General features: G+C 35.9%; 1 protein-coding gene across 1 annotated transcript in view; it reads left to right on the forward strand.

Annotated features, from left to right (window-relative positions):
• Positions 1 to 17,276, forward strand: part of RYR2 (ryanodine receptor 2) — a 314,450-nt gene that overhangs the window by 60,018 nt on the left and 237,156 nt on the right. Inside the window, exons 6-9 of the mRNA XM_050709825.1 lie at positions 1,389 to 1,463; positions 2,206 to 2,284; positions 3,504 to 3,616; positions 15,768 to 15,867. Coding sequence (XP_050565782.1) covers positions 1,389 to 1,463; positions 2,206 to 2,284; positions 3,504 to 3,616; positions 15,768 to 15,867 — 367 coding nt within the window. The remainder of the gene's footprint in view (positions 1 to 1,388; positions 1,464 to 2,205; positions 2,285 to 3,503; positions 3,617 to 15,767; positions 15,868 to 17,276) is intronic.

The raw sequence follows: 17,276 nt of genomic DNA on the forward strand, positions 1-17,276 counted from the left end.
TTAAATAATGAGATGACTCCAAATTAATCTTGCATTCCAGCTGCAGAAATATTAGATTGGAGATGGGCAGTGTGAACTGGCCACGCAACCACAGTTCACACAAGCAGTGTGAATTGGCCATATTCTGCTTTCAATCTCAATTTATTGACTATAGTGTTTACAAATTCTGAAAGTCTTTCAAGTCCTACTGTAAATCTCAAGTTTCTGGAGGATAAAATATAGAGAACAGTTGTCACGTATAGATTTAGAAACAGGTCTTAATGGATGCTGCTTGAACAGCATGATGTGCATAATGTTGCTTGCAGTGTTCTGTCATAGAAATGTGGACTTAAGACCTTGACAGTGTCTTGGCAGCCAATCTCTGCTTCTGACCAGTGTCAGTCAGCTGCATCTCAGGTTAAGGAATTCATAAATCTTCTGCAGAAGCTGAAAGGTTGCTTGTAGTTAACAAGATTATTTTATTATTTTATTAGAGGTTAAACTGACTGTAGGTAAACAGAAACTGTAAAGAAAATATTGTGGGGTAAAAAAAGAAAAAGTGTCTTGTGATAAAAGTATTTTTTATTACTTTAATTTGTTTGAGAAAAAAAAACAAACGCATTTCTCAAGAGGAACATTTACTTGGGCATGATTTCCAAATTTTCTGAACCCCCAAATTCTCTTGAGTTAGCCTGGATGACTTTGATCAGTTGTGTGGCCTGGTAGAGAAAGAGTTCTGATAGTATTTAAACAGTAGGGGCCAAGCAGTCTGGAGACTGGTGTTCTTAACTGTGCTTGATATATCATTTATATTTTCATACAAAGCAGGGACAATACTTCAGAATCTCCCTTGGCATACCTACTGTATAGAAAAGCATGTATTTTAGAGGGGAAAATGAGGGGATAAGGAGAGATTTAACAATACGTAAGGGTGTAGAGGGTAGTGTGAAGTTTATCAGAGCTGCTGTTCTCTAGAAGCATTCTGCTTTCAGCTGAAGGAAAAAGGATTCAAGCTTTTACAGTATATTTTATACCAAAGTGGTGACTTGCTACAAAGAAAGCATTTTCTATCATCTGTTAATTGAAGACTTCTAATAGAAAAAGTCAAGAACATCTAGAATCACTTCTCCAGATTCTATGTAAAATTTGTCCCAAGGACTTATATTCTGACTAAAACTCAATATATTTGGAGGTAATCAAAACTAAGGAGAACACATTCATAAAGCTATCTTCCTGAACTAATCTCTGAAACAGCATTTTATCAAGAAATAATCTTCTCTGTAACGGGGCAAATACAGATTGTCCAGAGATTGACTTTTTTTTTTTCTTAATCTTTCATTTTTATTTATTTTGCAAAAGGTCTCATTTTATTCTAACATGCCAGTATATCATTTCTTTTTATCTTTCAGTCTGCACAAGGTGGTGGTCATCGAACACTACTCTATGGGCATGCAATCCTGCTGCGCCATTCCTACAGTGGCATGGTATGTAACAGGAGCTGGAGCAGCAACCATTTTTTTACTGTGTGAAAATTGTTTGAAAGTACCTCGGCCGTTGTTATTTTCTGGTATCAGGAGAATTATTTACAAAAATTTCCATGAACCAACGGTAAAATGTCTCTTTGATATGAAGGGTAGATGCCTGGAAATATGAAATGAAGCTACTCATTTCTGCATAAAGTGGTGAAACTAAGTCTGGCTCCATAGTGATGAGTTCTCTGGTTGTCAGTCTATGCTGAATTGGTAATTTCCCATTGCTTTTCCCTTGGATATTGCATATTGCATAAGCTGTGACTGAATCTGCAGCTGGCATCTGGCTTGCAACTTGAACATATGTTGGAAACTGAATGGGAAAGGAAATTCCTTCATGCACATGTTTTGGACAGAAGCATTACACTTCAATTGTCAGAAGAATATCAGTTTGAAACTGCTGAACTGTGGGTGAGGCTTTATGGAGCTAACTTTGATGCAACCAGCTCCCTTATTTCCATTCTTGCTATTCTCATTTGAGTGGAAATATAACCTGCATAAAGTCTGAGAACTTTAGATCATATATCTTAGTCAAGACTCCTTGAGTGCCATACAGTTTAGCAGGCATTTATGTTCTTCGTATTAACTAATGGGTATAATTTAAGAATCACTGTTATGTTATCAGGTTGATTGCTTTTTATATTCTAGTGGATTAGAGTATGAGTGGAAAAAGTTATGCGTGCTTTTTTTCTTTTAGTATCTATGCTGCCTGTCTACATCTAGATCTTCAATGGATAAGCTGGCATTTGATGTAGGATTGCAAGAGGATACAACAGGTAAAAACTAGTGTAAGACAATGTAATGAAAAATACTTTCAGTTTAAAAATCAGAACAGGGAACTATAAAAACATATAAATCATATAAAATTTAAAACTGTTTTAAGGACTAAAGAAGCAGAAGCTAATATTCCCATCTTTTACACTTTCAATATCTTATTTTCACATTTTCTAATAGTTCTCATTCCAAAGGAATTGTCATTCCGAGGTTGTCATTCCAGTAGGAACCTTCTGCTGAAAAAAATTTAAACTTGTATTATTTTAAATAAAGATTCTATTAATGTTTTAGAACTGCTGACAATTTGGATTCTTTTTTATATTTTTAAGAGTGATACAGGTTTTTACGATGTCATCAGTTTGGTCAAATTGCTTAATTAGAAACAAGAAGTTTACTTGTTTTTTAAAGCATTGCCTACAGCCAAGATTGACAACACTAATAGCAAAAATTGAGTGGTTGCAAGATAAATTATTTTTTTTTCTAAAAAGCATGCTTTCCCTGCAAGAAGTATATCTGAAAACAAGTTTATCAATAGAACAAAATTTTTGACTTTAGTATTTCAAAATATTCTAGGGGATTACAGACAATAAATGTCACTAGGAGTGCAAGAACATAATTCAGTTTGGATTTATGAGATCTTTAGAACAGTATTAATAAGTAAATAATGTTTTTTTTTTCCAGGTCTTTGTCCTAGTAGTCACTGCACCAAGCCTGTCGGAATATAAGAAGCGTTTGGACTGTGCACTTAGTCACATGGTCTAAAATTTTGGGTAGACCTGTGTGGTGCCAGGAGTTGGACTCAATGATCCTTATGGGTCCCTTCCAACTCAGGATATTCTTTGGTTCTACGATTCTAATTCTGAGAGGAAAATTTTTCAATTTCTTTCCCAGAACCTGGAACAACAGTGACAGGGAACTTCTTTAGCAAGAGCAGCCTGGACCAGGTTGCCTAGAAAACACAGTCTCCTCTTTGCTCAACTCTGGAATTTCTGTTCCAGAGGTCTTGCTGACTTCTACATGGGTGTACTATTTCCTTCTGAGTTTCTGGCAGGATAGTGATGCAAGGTTGATACTACTTACAGAAAACACATGGACACTAGTTTTACCCATCTGAAAAATGGGTCAAAAGTTTATGACTGAGATAACTTTAAAAGTAATGGCAATACTCTTAGACACTTTCTTTCTAATTTCTTTCTCTCTTATTATTTAATAATGATACAGGTGAGGCATGCTGGTGGACCATCCATCCTGCTTCCAAGCAGCGATCAGAAGGAGAAAAAGTGCGTGTTGGAGATGATCTTATTTTAGTCAGCGTCTCTTCAGAAAGATACCTGGTAAGTTCTGCAAGAATGTCTGAACAGTGTCTTCTCTACAGAAAAACAGTTAATAAAGGTATTATACTAAAGCCTGGATTGTGTTTCCAGCTCCAGAAAAAGTATAGATTAAGGTGTTTAAACTGGTGTTTAATACTATTTTGCAAAACAAGGCTTTGAAGATCTGCAAAGTGTGACACTGACATGTGACTGATCTAATTTATGTTCATTTAAATAATGGAATAGAAGTTAAATTACTAATGAAGAAAAGAAGAAAGTAGAAGAGTCTGTCCAAATTGCATAACTGAGGTGTTTATAGTCTTAGTGTTCTGAGGCTAGCAGTACTATGCTAAATGAATTAAAACTACATACCAAAGTTTTCGAATATTTAATTCAAGAATATAGTATTTTATGGTCATTAAAAGGTCCATTTTTTCCTTAGGATTATGAATAGTATAGTATATACTGTTACTGACCCATCATAATTAATTATATTTAAATGTAATTAAACTACTTAAATTATTACTTGAATTAATAATTAAATATAGCTAAAGTATTAAAAAACTTTATGGGGCAGCTGCTTTTTATCACTGGTTTAAATAACTACTTCTTACTCATCAAAGTATCTACCAATTGTTGTCTAATGAAACTCTTCAGCACTTTAAAATGATTTCTTTTTGGTGTATTCTTGGGGTTGCAAATGTGTGAACTATTCTATCTGAAAACAAACAAACAAACAAACAAAACCACAACAAAATAAGATAAAAATAGGAAGAATGCGAGTCTGCTGGAAGTTTCTGTAAAAATCAGACCCAGTGATTCAGCAAATGTAGCTACAACTGAAAAAAAAATCTAAGATAAAGTGTTTTTAACTTTGTCAAGAGAACTGTTTCAGCTCTGCCTATATCAATAAAGTTTATTCTATAGTCTTCTCTTAATTTTTATGTTGTGAAATTATTTTCTCTTTTTGATAAAATTAAAAATGTTTTCCCTTCTTTGGAAAGACATAGAAAATGAGGATTTAATTTAATATGATTATAGCTCAGAAGCACTGTAACTCATTTAGTGAGTCATTTTTGTAAGTGGAAATTGTGAGAACTTTCAGATCATCTTTATATTTTAAAATAGTTTTTAATAACTACTTTTATGAGAATTGCAATTAGAATTACTGGAAAAGTAACTTTCTGTGGACAAAATTAATGAGAAAGTTAATTAATGTAAATTTTTTATTTAAAGAGATTAAATTTCTTTGAAATTTATTGAATTGCTGAATTCAGTTGCTGGAGTTTAATTTTGCTCTAAATAATTTCTCTATGTAGGTATATGCCTGAACTGATATTCTCTACCCTCTGATTAGTAAATCAGCTCAGCCTTATTATCTTATTAATTAGAGTCTGCTGTCTCAGCTGTTAATTCTCAAGGCTGTCATATGTACATTTATACATGGAGACACGATGCTGACTGCAGAGACTGATTTCCTTCAACACAGTAAATTTTAATGACTCCCATGGTGTTAATGTGTATAGTGCATCTTCTATGCAAAATACCAACACACTCAAATTATATTTTCTCTGTAGATAGAAACTAGACAAATCTATGTTCTTGATATTTTAATCTCTGTATTACAGTCTTAAAATGGTTTAGAGCAAGATTTTAATGAATAGTTATTAAGCCTATTTCAATTATTTAGTTCTGATTTGATAGTAAGAAGGAGGAAGGACTGAGCAAAATTAATTTTGCTCTTACAGGCACTCACCCCTGCATTTTTATAAATGGATGTGTTTCCAGGCTATATTAAGAGCTGATGAAATACACAGCTTCACAATCATCAAAATATTTGTGTTTTACTACCTACTCAGTAATTATATTAGCACTGTAAATAAAGCAACGATACTTACATGAAAATTCAAAAAGTTGATAAAGACTGAAATACCCAGTTACCAGTGAGTGAATACTTTTCATGAAAACTGTCTCTCCATCTTAAACTATTAAAATTGATCCATTAGTTTTTTTACAGAATACCTTCAGAGGATGTACCTTAGATCTACAGTTCTCAGTTCTCAACTGTAATAATTGTGAGCTGAGATACTGTTTCAATGGCTTGTCATGATAGCCTTGTAGTCCTTTTATTTTTCCTTTTTTTCTTTCCTTTTTTTTTTTTTTTAATTTTTTATTTTCTTTCCTGTGACATTGGATAGCTCCAATGTAGCTCCAATGCTGTTTCCTAAAAATCTTGCTTCACCATTATTACTTTATTGGAACACACACAGAAAAACAACCAAACATAAAACTTAGTATTTTGGGCATGTAGTTCAGAAAAATATAACCCATTCCAATAAAGTCACACTTAATCTGTATCAAATTGTAAAGAAAACTGACTCCCTGGCACAACATATATACACCAAGATTCTCTTTTCTACAATGTCCACTTGAAATGCCATAAAAATGTGTGGAAACAACAACAACAAAGTCTTTTACAAACTAATCACAGTATTTTTATTCAGAGTGCAGTGCCATGGTATAGCCCTTGTTTTCTGTAACATTTAAAGGAATATAGCAACTGATACCTTTCACAATAGTGACTGTGGGGAGATAAGTTATTTTTATGAATCGACCTTGACAGTGAGACCAAGTAGGCTCTACTGAATCCAATTAAGAAGCATTTTTTCTAAGTTTGAGGAGTTGCTCAGATAAAACCCTTGACAGACAGTGAAGTTTGGCAGGATGCTGAGGGTTACATTTATATACATTTTGTGCTTACTGTTAAAAACTTAGGAAAAGGTAGGTTTTATATCAAACCTCGTGTATCACAGTGCTACTAGGAATAGGATTGTAATGTCACCTTTTTATATTCCAATATTTCTCTCTGTTTTCAAGCAACTTCAACTGCTACCTTCAAATTAAAACAAAGAGGTTAATAATCTTGGTGCAAGGATGTGCACGTGAAAATAACAGATGAATAGATTTAATTAACAGGGCATGAAAATAGTATTTTTCAAAATGTAGTCAGAACTTAATTTAATTTGTATAATACAGGGGGAGCAGCAGAACTATATCAGCTTCTTAGCCTAATCTTCTAGTTGTCTGATTGTAGCTGAATTACTTTTTTTTTCTTCTATTGACTTTGCAACTTCATGGTCTTGGTGTGGTCAGCAGCTTAGTGTTTAGACTTAATCTTGCTGGCAACGACCACTTAAGTATTGAGAAAACATCAGGACTTTCCTTCAGTTTCCCTTCCCACCAAAAAAAGCCTTTGAGACAACTGAGTTTATTTATTTATTATTTTTGTTCTGAAGAGTTGTCCTTTTATTCCAGTGAACAACTGTGAAACTAATAGGAAGACTAGTGTTAAGATAGTAAACTAAAAGTCTGGAGATGCGGATGTTGACTGTTAACTCACAATAATGTTCCTGGGCAAGTCGCTCCGTTACTCTCATTCTCATTATCCCTGCTTATACAATGGGACTTTAGATGCTCATTTTACTGTGTAACATTTCTGAGGAAAGGCACTTACGTAAGTGCTTGTGGCATTATGTAATATGTGAGCTGTGCTGTTGCCAGATCTTTCGGAGAGGAAAACTTGGCTCTGCTCAGCCTTCTTAGAGTGAAGCAGAGAGATGTTCTGCTATAAATACTGCCACCATTTAAGTTAAAGACAGAGTTGCTCTGTTTCTTTTATTTCCAGCAGCTTTTCCTGTCTCAGACATTTAGCGTGTACTGCTGCACTGAGGTTTTCCTATGCCTACTCTTAATTACATACCACGATAGCTTTCAAAATTGCCGATTTAAAATAGTTTAGAAATTCAATTAATTATAATTTCTGTCAAATTCATAAAGCCTCTGGATGACAGTACTTTTACGCTTTTAAACATCATTCACGAAAAATTCCTTAGACATGAAAATGAAGTACAAAATGCGTAATGAAAATCAAAATGAAAATTAGTAGCAATGAGGTCAGTGTTATTCAAGCTGAGAACTCAAGAGAGGAGAAAAAAATTAAACTTTGAATTTACAATGCAGAGGTTTCAGTATGAGGCAACTATTTCTGCACTGTACTATGTATGTAGTTGCTGTCCTGACTCACGCTGATCTGCAGCTGCATTATGCAAGCTTACATTATAATGAAAAAGACTTGAGACTTACCTCTCTTTAACTTATATGAACTTTTTTTTCTTTATTATTTTTTAACACTGGAAACTAATACTCTTATTTCCTTTGAAGTGGAAGCTTTTCCTCAAATATCTTTGTCGTGGTTAACTGATGATGAAGTTCTCATTCAAAATTGTATCTTCTAAATTAGAACAAATGACTTGAAAGGTGGTGCTGATGTCTGTCATCTGTCCTGGGCAGGTAGACAGCTTCCTGAGTGTTGGAAAAGCACTCCCTCCACATACTCTTGTAGCAACACATTTTTTTTCAGCTCTTAGTTTTAATTCTTTTATTTATTACCAGAGACTTGGGATAGCTCCTTCTCACAAGGAAATACCTGAACAATTCGTTGGTGCAAGGGGACTAGGGAACACAGCAGTGTGTAGTTTCTGCCCCCCGCACCTCCAGTCATTTCTTTATTTCCCTAAGAGAATGAAACTCATTAGTTGGACTTTACTTTGTTATGTGTGAGTGCACAATTACATCGTTTATTTCTAGTTATAAAATAGATTTTTTCAAATAAGTTGAATCTGCATAAACAAACCTGAAATTAGTGGAATAAAGTTACTGCTCTGTTAAACTGATTGTAATGCAGTTCACACTGAGTCTTTATACAATTTGAGATGTTATTAAGGAGGCTGGTAGATCTTCCCTATTATTAAGGTTGTCAGGCAGTTCTGCCTTACAAAATGCTACTTCCAAGTACTTATAATCAAGTGCTTATAATGTCAAAATTCACTTAGTAGAAAGAGTAGCATCAATTTCTTCTTTCTGTATCAATCTGAGATTTTTTTTTGTTCATCCAGAAGAGGTCAGAAGTCACTAAGCCTGAAGACTTGGAAGAAAAAATAATCACCTCATTAAAAAAAATCATCAAATTTTCATGAAAATGTTGAGCAGCAGATTAGAAAGGGTGGTCTTGATATCACAGATGCACTTTTTGATGACTGAAGAAAAAAAAAAAAAGACAACCACCTCCCCACCCCACTTAATGAAGAAACATTCTGAAGTGCTGCAGTTGATTCTTTCAGTAGCTAAAAGTCTGATGACTTTGCCTATTCTGCATAATCCAGATCTCTTGCAGCTGCTGTGTGTTAAGGAACAGTTGAAACACCATCCACAGCAAATAATTAAATACACCCCAGCACTAGTGAAACTAGCTTGTAATGGGTGGTCAAGGCAGGGATGAAGTCAGGCACCGTACTGACAGCTGAGAACACGATGTTTCATGTGCTGCCAGGGATCTGCTGCCATTTAAGAAGCATGGAGGAGGAAGCTATGAGAATGCAGAAGGAGCAAAAGCCAGGTGATGTAGCAGGGGTAAGAGCCTGGAACTGAAGTGATTAGGAGGGAAAGTGGTCAGGACTTGGTGAGTGGCTGAAGAGATGTGCAGCTGAAGGAAGGCAAGCAGAAAGGGACTAACGTGGCACCTGGGACAAAGAAGCTGGTGAAAAGAGAGGACTGGGCACCTGTTGGTTAAACCTGTATTAGAAATCTGGGGCAGAAAACCGGCGCTATTTTATCAGGGAGAATTGTCAGAAGAACCAGAGGAGTGGGACTGGGAATGAAGATCAACATGAGAGATCTGCAGAGAAGCACTGGGGTGGTTGGGGAGAGTCCAATGGCCGGACAAAGATCCGGACGGGAACATCTGGGGCTGAGAGGTGAGAGAGGAATTGAGAGACAGGAGTTGTATTGAGTTTCTGATGCTGGCTGATGTAAGAAGCAGAAGGCTGAGCATGAAAAAAGCCAAAAGGTCAGGCTGAGGCTTTGTAAGTCTGAGGAAAACGTTTTGAAGCAGAAGGAAATATTAATTATGGGTGGTGAAGTAGGCTGTACCTGCATTGTCTAAGTGAGATATATGGGATTGGGACAAAAAATTGTAGAGGAAAAGAGTGGGAGAGACCTGGAACAATTAAGCTAGATATCTGCCTTCAGAGATGATTTAGGAAACCCACTGTTTTACAGTATTACAGCATAGCTGCCACCCATGGTAATGCAGGCAATCCACTCCTGCTGGTGATTTTCTTTGAGTTTAGGTGGCATGAACCTTAGTAGTACTTTTAAGGGTTTGTTCTCTACATTTCATTCATGTGGGTGTCAGTGTAATGCCACCTACTGTAACTGTTTTTTTTCTTTTCTTTTTTTTTTGAAGTAGTAAAATTATGTACAAAGTATACCATAAAAATAATATCCTTCAACTTTCAGAAAATTGTAGGTGCTAGAAAATGCAAAAAATACAACGCATATTAGCGTTAGATTTCATGTTATGAAATCTCTTAAATATACACCCCCACTAACTTTCTATGGAATGCTGTTTCAGTGCTGATGATAGAAGTTCAAAGGCTGTGTCAGGGCTGAGTAGCAGAGAGGCTGTCGAACAAAGTAACTTTGAAGATGAAACGTCAAGATGGTAATTTCAGGTGGAGGGTGGGCATTACGATCCTTAGTTAAACATTTTCCTGGAGCTTCAGATTCTCTATCACGCTTTGGTGTGGAATTTGCTGAGCAGATCATCTTTTATATCAGGCTTGCTTTCAAGTGGTCACTGAATCTTTTTTCCATACCATCTGGTTACCTCAGTTGGGGCTCTGGGGTCTCCTCCTTCTTCTTGAGGTTGAAGTCCTGGAGTTTGTCAGTCTTGACATCTGCAACTCGGGTGAATGGAGGCTGTGCCTTAAACATTAAGACTACATATAATGCAGCTTACAATGGGAATAAACTGTTTTTGTGACCTCTACTTGGGGCATCCTAGGTTAATGAAAACTTCTTAGTGTGTGTGTCTACACACACTATGTGTGTGTCTACTCCTCACTGGAAAATGACAGTATCATGCTACTCCTTTGGGGTTTTGAGAAAATGATTTCGTTAATATTTGTTGCATTTTGTGAAATGCTGTAATTGATGGTAGCAAGAGAAATGCCTACGAGGAAATTAATAATCCTCTTTTCAAAGCTTTGAAGAATTGACTATACTAAACAAAGCATGAGGCTGCAGACTGAAGATTGAGGAGAAAACAAAACATTCAGCAGCTGTTCATGAAGTGAGCCCCTTTATCCTGTATATACAATGAGGCAGCACTTGTGGGGAAAAAAAATCACACACGATCATGTCATTGAAGACTGTAATACGATGCATACACCAGAAGCCATTCAGTTTTGATAGGCTACTTTGATATTTCCTAACTTTTGATGCTTGCTTCTGCAAAATTCATGTTTTGTTAATTAAAACACTTGTGTCTAATCATAATAAATGATAATAATTTGGAAGCATAGTAGCTGATGTGCTTCAGACTTTTAATGGCGATAGCTCAGAAGAAGTAATATAAAGAGGGGGAATGCAGACTACTCTCATCTATCCTCTGTGAGATTCTTATGCTTTCCTGCCACGCATCTGGAATTGCCCGCTGTCAGCCATGTGATAGTGGATTGGATGATACGTGGTGGCTGATTTGTAATGGAAATTTCTGTGTATCTGTGTGCTTTAGCTGCTCCTCTCCCTCTTTTGATGATACCTTTATGTTGAGTGGAGAGGCTGGAAAGGGTTGATATAGTGCTGGCAATTTTTTCTATATCAAAGGAAAAGTTCTCTCTGCTTGCAGATTTGTCAGCTAACTGTTTAAAACACTCCAGAGAAATGCAAAGAAAACAGGATTTTTTTAGAGCTTTAAAACCATCTTAAATTTCCTGTGGTCTGCCTCCTTTGACTCAAAATTTAGATAACCATTTCTTTTCTGCAGTGTAATTTTACCGATATTTGCTCAAACTTTTAAAAAGTATTCATAAACGTTTCAATAAATGTGTCTTGTCTCTGTTAGACATAAACACAAAAAACTAATGGCATGAATATTTTACACAGATGCTGTTTAATTGCTTGTAGTTCTTTCCAATAACACACTTTCATGTGACTGAATGATCTAATTTATTTTGACAGCATTGGTATAATACTCAGAGTTACTTATGTAATATTTTTCCATCACTGACTCAGGTAATAAATTTTAATAGAAAAGATACCTAATAAGTAGGAAGATAACGTGCTTTAGGTTCTAGAGAGTGCATCATTTTAACCTTTTGGTTTCTGCTGAAGCTTGCTAATCCTTCTTTATTTTTGTTTGAAGCAACACGTTTTTCCTTTTCTAATTAAAAGAGGGTATAATTTTTTTCTTTTCCCTTCTTGTTTTTTCGTTTGTTTTGTTACAGATACAGCTATGTACTTTTTTACTTCTTTCCCAAGATATAAATATCACTGGTGTGGATGTCTTTCTGTTTTGCTTTGCCTGATCTCAGGCTGACTAAAGAAAAATAGAGATACCTATGAAGTGCTCCCCCTCACTCTGCCTACATTACTGTTTGTGTACCTACTATGGGAATGCTGTCTGTTCAAGACCCGGAGCATCTCAGAGGTTCTTGGGCCATTGAGGATAGGTGCATAAATGGCATGACACTGATTCTCTGTCCCGATCATTGAAGTCACTTTAAGCCAGAGAGAAAGAGAGAACAAGGGCTGTCAGAGCCTCTGAGTACAGAAAAGAAATAGACTGAATTGGATCATATCTGACTGCATGCGTGCGGCCTCCATCTCTGCACCAGCTGTTACTAACTCTTTTGAAGCAGTGTGGTTTTTGCAGCTGTTGTGTGCAGTAGTTAGGCATTCTGGGAAGTGCTCTGCCCTGTGCTTAGTTCTCAGATTGTGCCAGAAAAACAGCTTTCTTTATTATTACTTTTGTTATTATCTCATTTAGAAGAGGCTGATAATGAAGTCAGAGACATCATAATGTAAAGTACAGATAGAAATCAATACTGCTAGGTGAGATGTCAGTATTGACACACAATAGTTAAGAGGAAGCCTGAAGCAAAAGCTTTGCTGTCTCTGTTTTTCTCTTCTCACATGTTCACGTTTTGCAGAGCAGAAACACTAGGTGCTCTCTCTCTCTATAGACCCATATATATATATATATTTATATATATAACTATATATTCTTTCTGGGGTAAAGTATATGTATACATTGAAACACTGTCTCTTTCCAAAATACAATCTGCATCTTTATCTGTGGCATCTGTGCATGCCTTTGGTGGAGACTGATTGTGAAATGTAGAATGCATCATCTAATTATCTGCAGCTATTGTAAATGCAGCTATGCTGCTACAATCACTGCTGAAGGGTTCTTGTGGAAATAACCTTCTGATTCCTTAGTTCTTTAGTGAGCTTGAATACTCAGTGTTCTTGAGGACTTGAGAACAGAGATGTGACTGTTACTTTTCTGCAGAGTAGTATAGAGTTTGTAGCATGATGGTCAGTTCTGTTGGAAAACCTATGGTACTTTGGGAGATTTTAGTCTTGGAGTTTATCCTTGAAAACTGCATCTAGACTGTAGTGTTTACTTGTATTCATAAAATACTGTAATTTAATTCTGAAACATGCTTAGAAAACACAATTAAATGCTATTTTAGGTGATTATTATTTTATCAGCAGGGTAGGCAAATCTAGCTTTTTGGTTAAGCTTGGACACCAGAGCAGAAAGAATAATATTGCGGTGAGACAGGAGGCTGAAGAATCTCTCTATAACGAATTAAGACCTATCACAGGGTTAGAATAAATAGCAGGACGACCAAACCCCAGGTATTTCTGCATTGCAAATGTTCCTTCGTAACTGAAAGACATGTCCTACACAGTCTTCATGGATAATAGCAAGCTGCTGCTAGGTACAGAGGCTGCTCAATGTCAGTTTGAGTGTCATGTCCATGTCATGAATGTAGTGTTACAGAATTCATGTTTCATTTTGATGGTTTTATTCTGCTGAAAGTCCAAAACCAAGCAGATAAGCTCCAAATAAATTAGTCAGGCAGCAGATTTCTTTAAAACAACATTGGGATTGTGTAATCCCAGCACCGAAAATTTAGGCAATACCAGGATTAAGATTGCTTCTCTCCTCCCCTCTGGTCCCCTCCCTTCTCCTCTCCTCTCCCCTTTTGCCTAGTTGAATACTTGATTATCCATTGAGAAACTATATTCTCTGGGGTGTCAAAGTTTCATTTTATTGTTTGCTGCAAATGATATACAGAGAAATAATTTAGAACTTTATAGGTTATGGAATCTTTTCATGCCTTCATTTGTAAATTGGAGGATTCAGCTGGAAATATAGGGATGTGAGAGAAAGAAGAGGACTGCAGATATATAATCTCCACTCTAGTCATGTGTTGAATTAAGTCATTTATTCAAAACTTTTAATAGATATGATTCTCTGGTGGCTCAACTTGAGACATCTGGGTTATAATCAGAGTTGCAACTGGAGTCAAAAGAACTGATAAAACAATAGGTGTTCTGAAGAGAGATGTTAGCAATGAATTTTTGTTCCATGTTCTATCTATAAAATGGAACGCTAATTCAATTGATACCACTGTGCGTAAAAATAAGTTCATTAACATGTACAAAACACACAGTTCCAAGAACTGCTGTTAATGGCATCTAAATGAAAGGGTGGTTATCCTCTTCCTCTTTTGCCTGCCCTGAACGATCTGTTCTCCACAAAAAGTAAATTCCCTGCTTGGTTTTTCTGGCTGAATTATTCTGTCCCTAATTGGAATCTGTGTAGTGATCTCAGTTAGAGGAAACCCAACAATAAAAATAAGGCCATGAGGGCAGGAATGGGCCTTGAGGTGTAGTGGGGTTTGTAATCTTACAGCCCGGTCTGCCATTGACCAAGTTATGTATTTGCCATAGTGTGAAAGTGGTTGTTTATTCACTGAATATCCTCTGTGACATGTGCTGAATGACACTGGTGCTGTAGAAAAAAAAATGACTTTTGTATGTCACTAACTGTTATGGGAGCCACCTAAATAAGCTGAAGCACTATTTCTTGTACCACAATGCAGCTAGAATACATGCGGCCAGGAAAACAGAAGGACTCTATACATGTTGCTGGGAATCTACCTCTTTCTAACATCCATTGCCATTTTTGTCGTCTGTGGTGTTAATGATTTTACCCCAAAGGTGTGAATGTTGTTCACAACATTCAGAAGTAGAGATTAATACTACTATATAAGCCCAGTTACTATCCAGTAACTTTTTTGATATGTCTAAATATTACTGCACTTGCAAAGTTATAACCTGGTAGGATAAATGGTATACTACAAAGCAGCTGCTGATTTATAACATGTAGTTCTATAATTTTAAAATCCTATAATCTTTATTATATCTTGTTTTGTACTTATGGTATATCGATAGAACTAACTGTGGGACAAAGGTTTTTGCATGGATGTGATGTATAATATGCCTTGAGATTAAAATTTCTGAAACAAAAATGTCATTGCACAAGCTGGAAAATGCACAAAAACAATGACAAAACAAAAAAAGAATTCTGAGAAAAGAAAGCATCTGAGATACTCACCAGAAAGAAGTGCCATTCTGGCAGTAACATAGTAAAAGCAGAGCACCTGTTGCATTCATAGGCAGTAAATAAATCTTTCAGGTAAAGATACTTCATGGATTTACTTGTATCATGAAAACTTTGTGCAAGAAAAAAATATATTTTGGAAACTCCCACATGTGCCTTACAAACTCAATGACTTGATTACTTGATTTCTGTGATCTGATGACATCTTTATTTCTTGGCCACTGGCTTCCTAATTAGGTGATGAGTTACACCCGAAATATAGATCAATGTCACATCCCAGTATTCAAACACTGGAAAATCTCATGGTATAAAGAAGGAAGAACACAAGCGTAAGATCCCTGCAGCATTTAATGATCAGTTCTTCAGAATGCTTGCAATTGTCTAAGACCCCAAAGATTTGACCATTCTGTGTCATCTCTATGTTTCTTTGAGGCAAATATGCTGTATTAGTATTCTAGTTTTATATCCACTGTCTGCTGAGGAGTACACAGGTCTGACTTTGTGATTGCTTTTACAAAAGGAACAATTTAGGTATGAAAGAACAAAGAGAAAAATTGATATTATTGTTGCATATTGCAATGAGATTTTTAATTAACCCCAAATAAAAGACTCTCTCTTTCCTGTTTTTAGCATCTCTCTTATGGCAATGGTAGCTTACATGTTGATGCAGCCTTCCAGCAAACACTCTGGAGTGTAGCACCAATCAGTTCAGGAAGTGAAGTTGCCCAAGGTAAGATTGACTCAACTTTAATTATTGAAAGATTGATGGTAAATGAAACAGCTGCCAAGTATGACTGAAGTATGGGAGTGGGATTGCCCTTATTTTTATTTGTTAGACTGAATATTTATAAACAAATATTCTGAAAACAGAGAGGGAGAATTATGCTGAAAGACATATTGATGGTTTCCTACATTGTTGTTTCTAAGTGCTGAATAGCTAACTCAAAGCTGATTTTACTAAAGTTATGTTAATATTTAAACCATTTAAAAATAGATGTCTTTTGATTCTGGTTTGAATTATTATTTCAGATTATTCAGACTTATGCAATCTTGGGTACAACTTCCTAAGATCGAATAAAAAAAATGCTGTTTGGTATGATAAAATTCTCGTGTGTTGAATAACTCCGATTATTTGTATATGACTGAAGGACTTTTTGCATCAGCATGTTACCTCTTGCAGAGCTACAAAGTCTAGCCAAATGATGAATCTTAAAGAAACTGAGGTCATGTTAAAAACAACAAAGAACCTGAGAAAACCCATTGGTTAAATTCCCCCATTTACCCCAAGGATTTGAGCTGAGCAGAGATTTCTGAGCGTTCACAGTTTAGGATTGCTGTGTCCAGGCTAGGTTTGTGCTCTTTGCTCTGTTTTCAGGCACAGTCTTTTTCAGGCACAGTCTCACTGGTGGCCTTCCAGATGGGAGGAGGTATAGAGAAAGAATACAGAAAGAGATCAGAATACAGAAAGTTTGGATCTGAAGTTGGGAGATAGTAGGTGGCCAATAAATTGGCATGATGTGTCTGAGAAAGTAAAGACAAGAACTCAATACGGGGACAGAGAGGAAAACAAAGGATGTGCACTGATGTAGTGCTTGGGAAAAGGAGAACCGGGAGTAACTAACAAAATGCTGAAAACTAGATGCTGAAGTAAAAAAAACATTGAGGGTCACATGGTATGGGAAAACAGTCCGTTTGCAAGGGTTGGAAAGAAGAATGTGTCTTGTGAAGGGAGTGTGACTATGACACTTAGTGTGTATGACCGTATTCTATACGCTTCAGTAAAACTAACCAAACTAGAGAAAATGACATCAAAATGGGGGAAGAAGAAAATAAAGAGGAAAATAAATTGTTACTATCTGGTCATCATCGTAAAGAAAAGATAAGCGTAAGAGATCAACAAGTGCTATAATACCTTCTCTTAATCAAAACTTCCCATTAAAAATAAGTGTTCAGGCTTTTACTCTTCGATGTATTTTCACAGAGAGGAAAACACATTTATCTTTGCAGGACTTGTGAACCACTTCAGTTAAGTGAAATTACTTTAAAGTGAAAGTAGTGGATAAATAGTCCATAAAATGAATTAGGATGTTGAGGGGAGGTAGATAAAAGAAAATGATTTTTTTTTATGTACATTTCAGC

This window comes from Cygnus atratus, chromosome 3 (assembly GCF_013377495.2).
Source record: "Cygnus atratus isolate AKBS03 ecotype Queensland, Australia chromosome 3, CAtr_DNAZoo_HiC_assembly, whole genome shotgun sequence".
NCBI classification, from domain to species: Eukaryota; Metazoa; Chordata; class Aves; order Anseriformes; family Anatidae; genus Cygnus; species Cygnus atratus.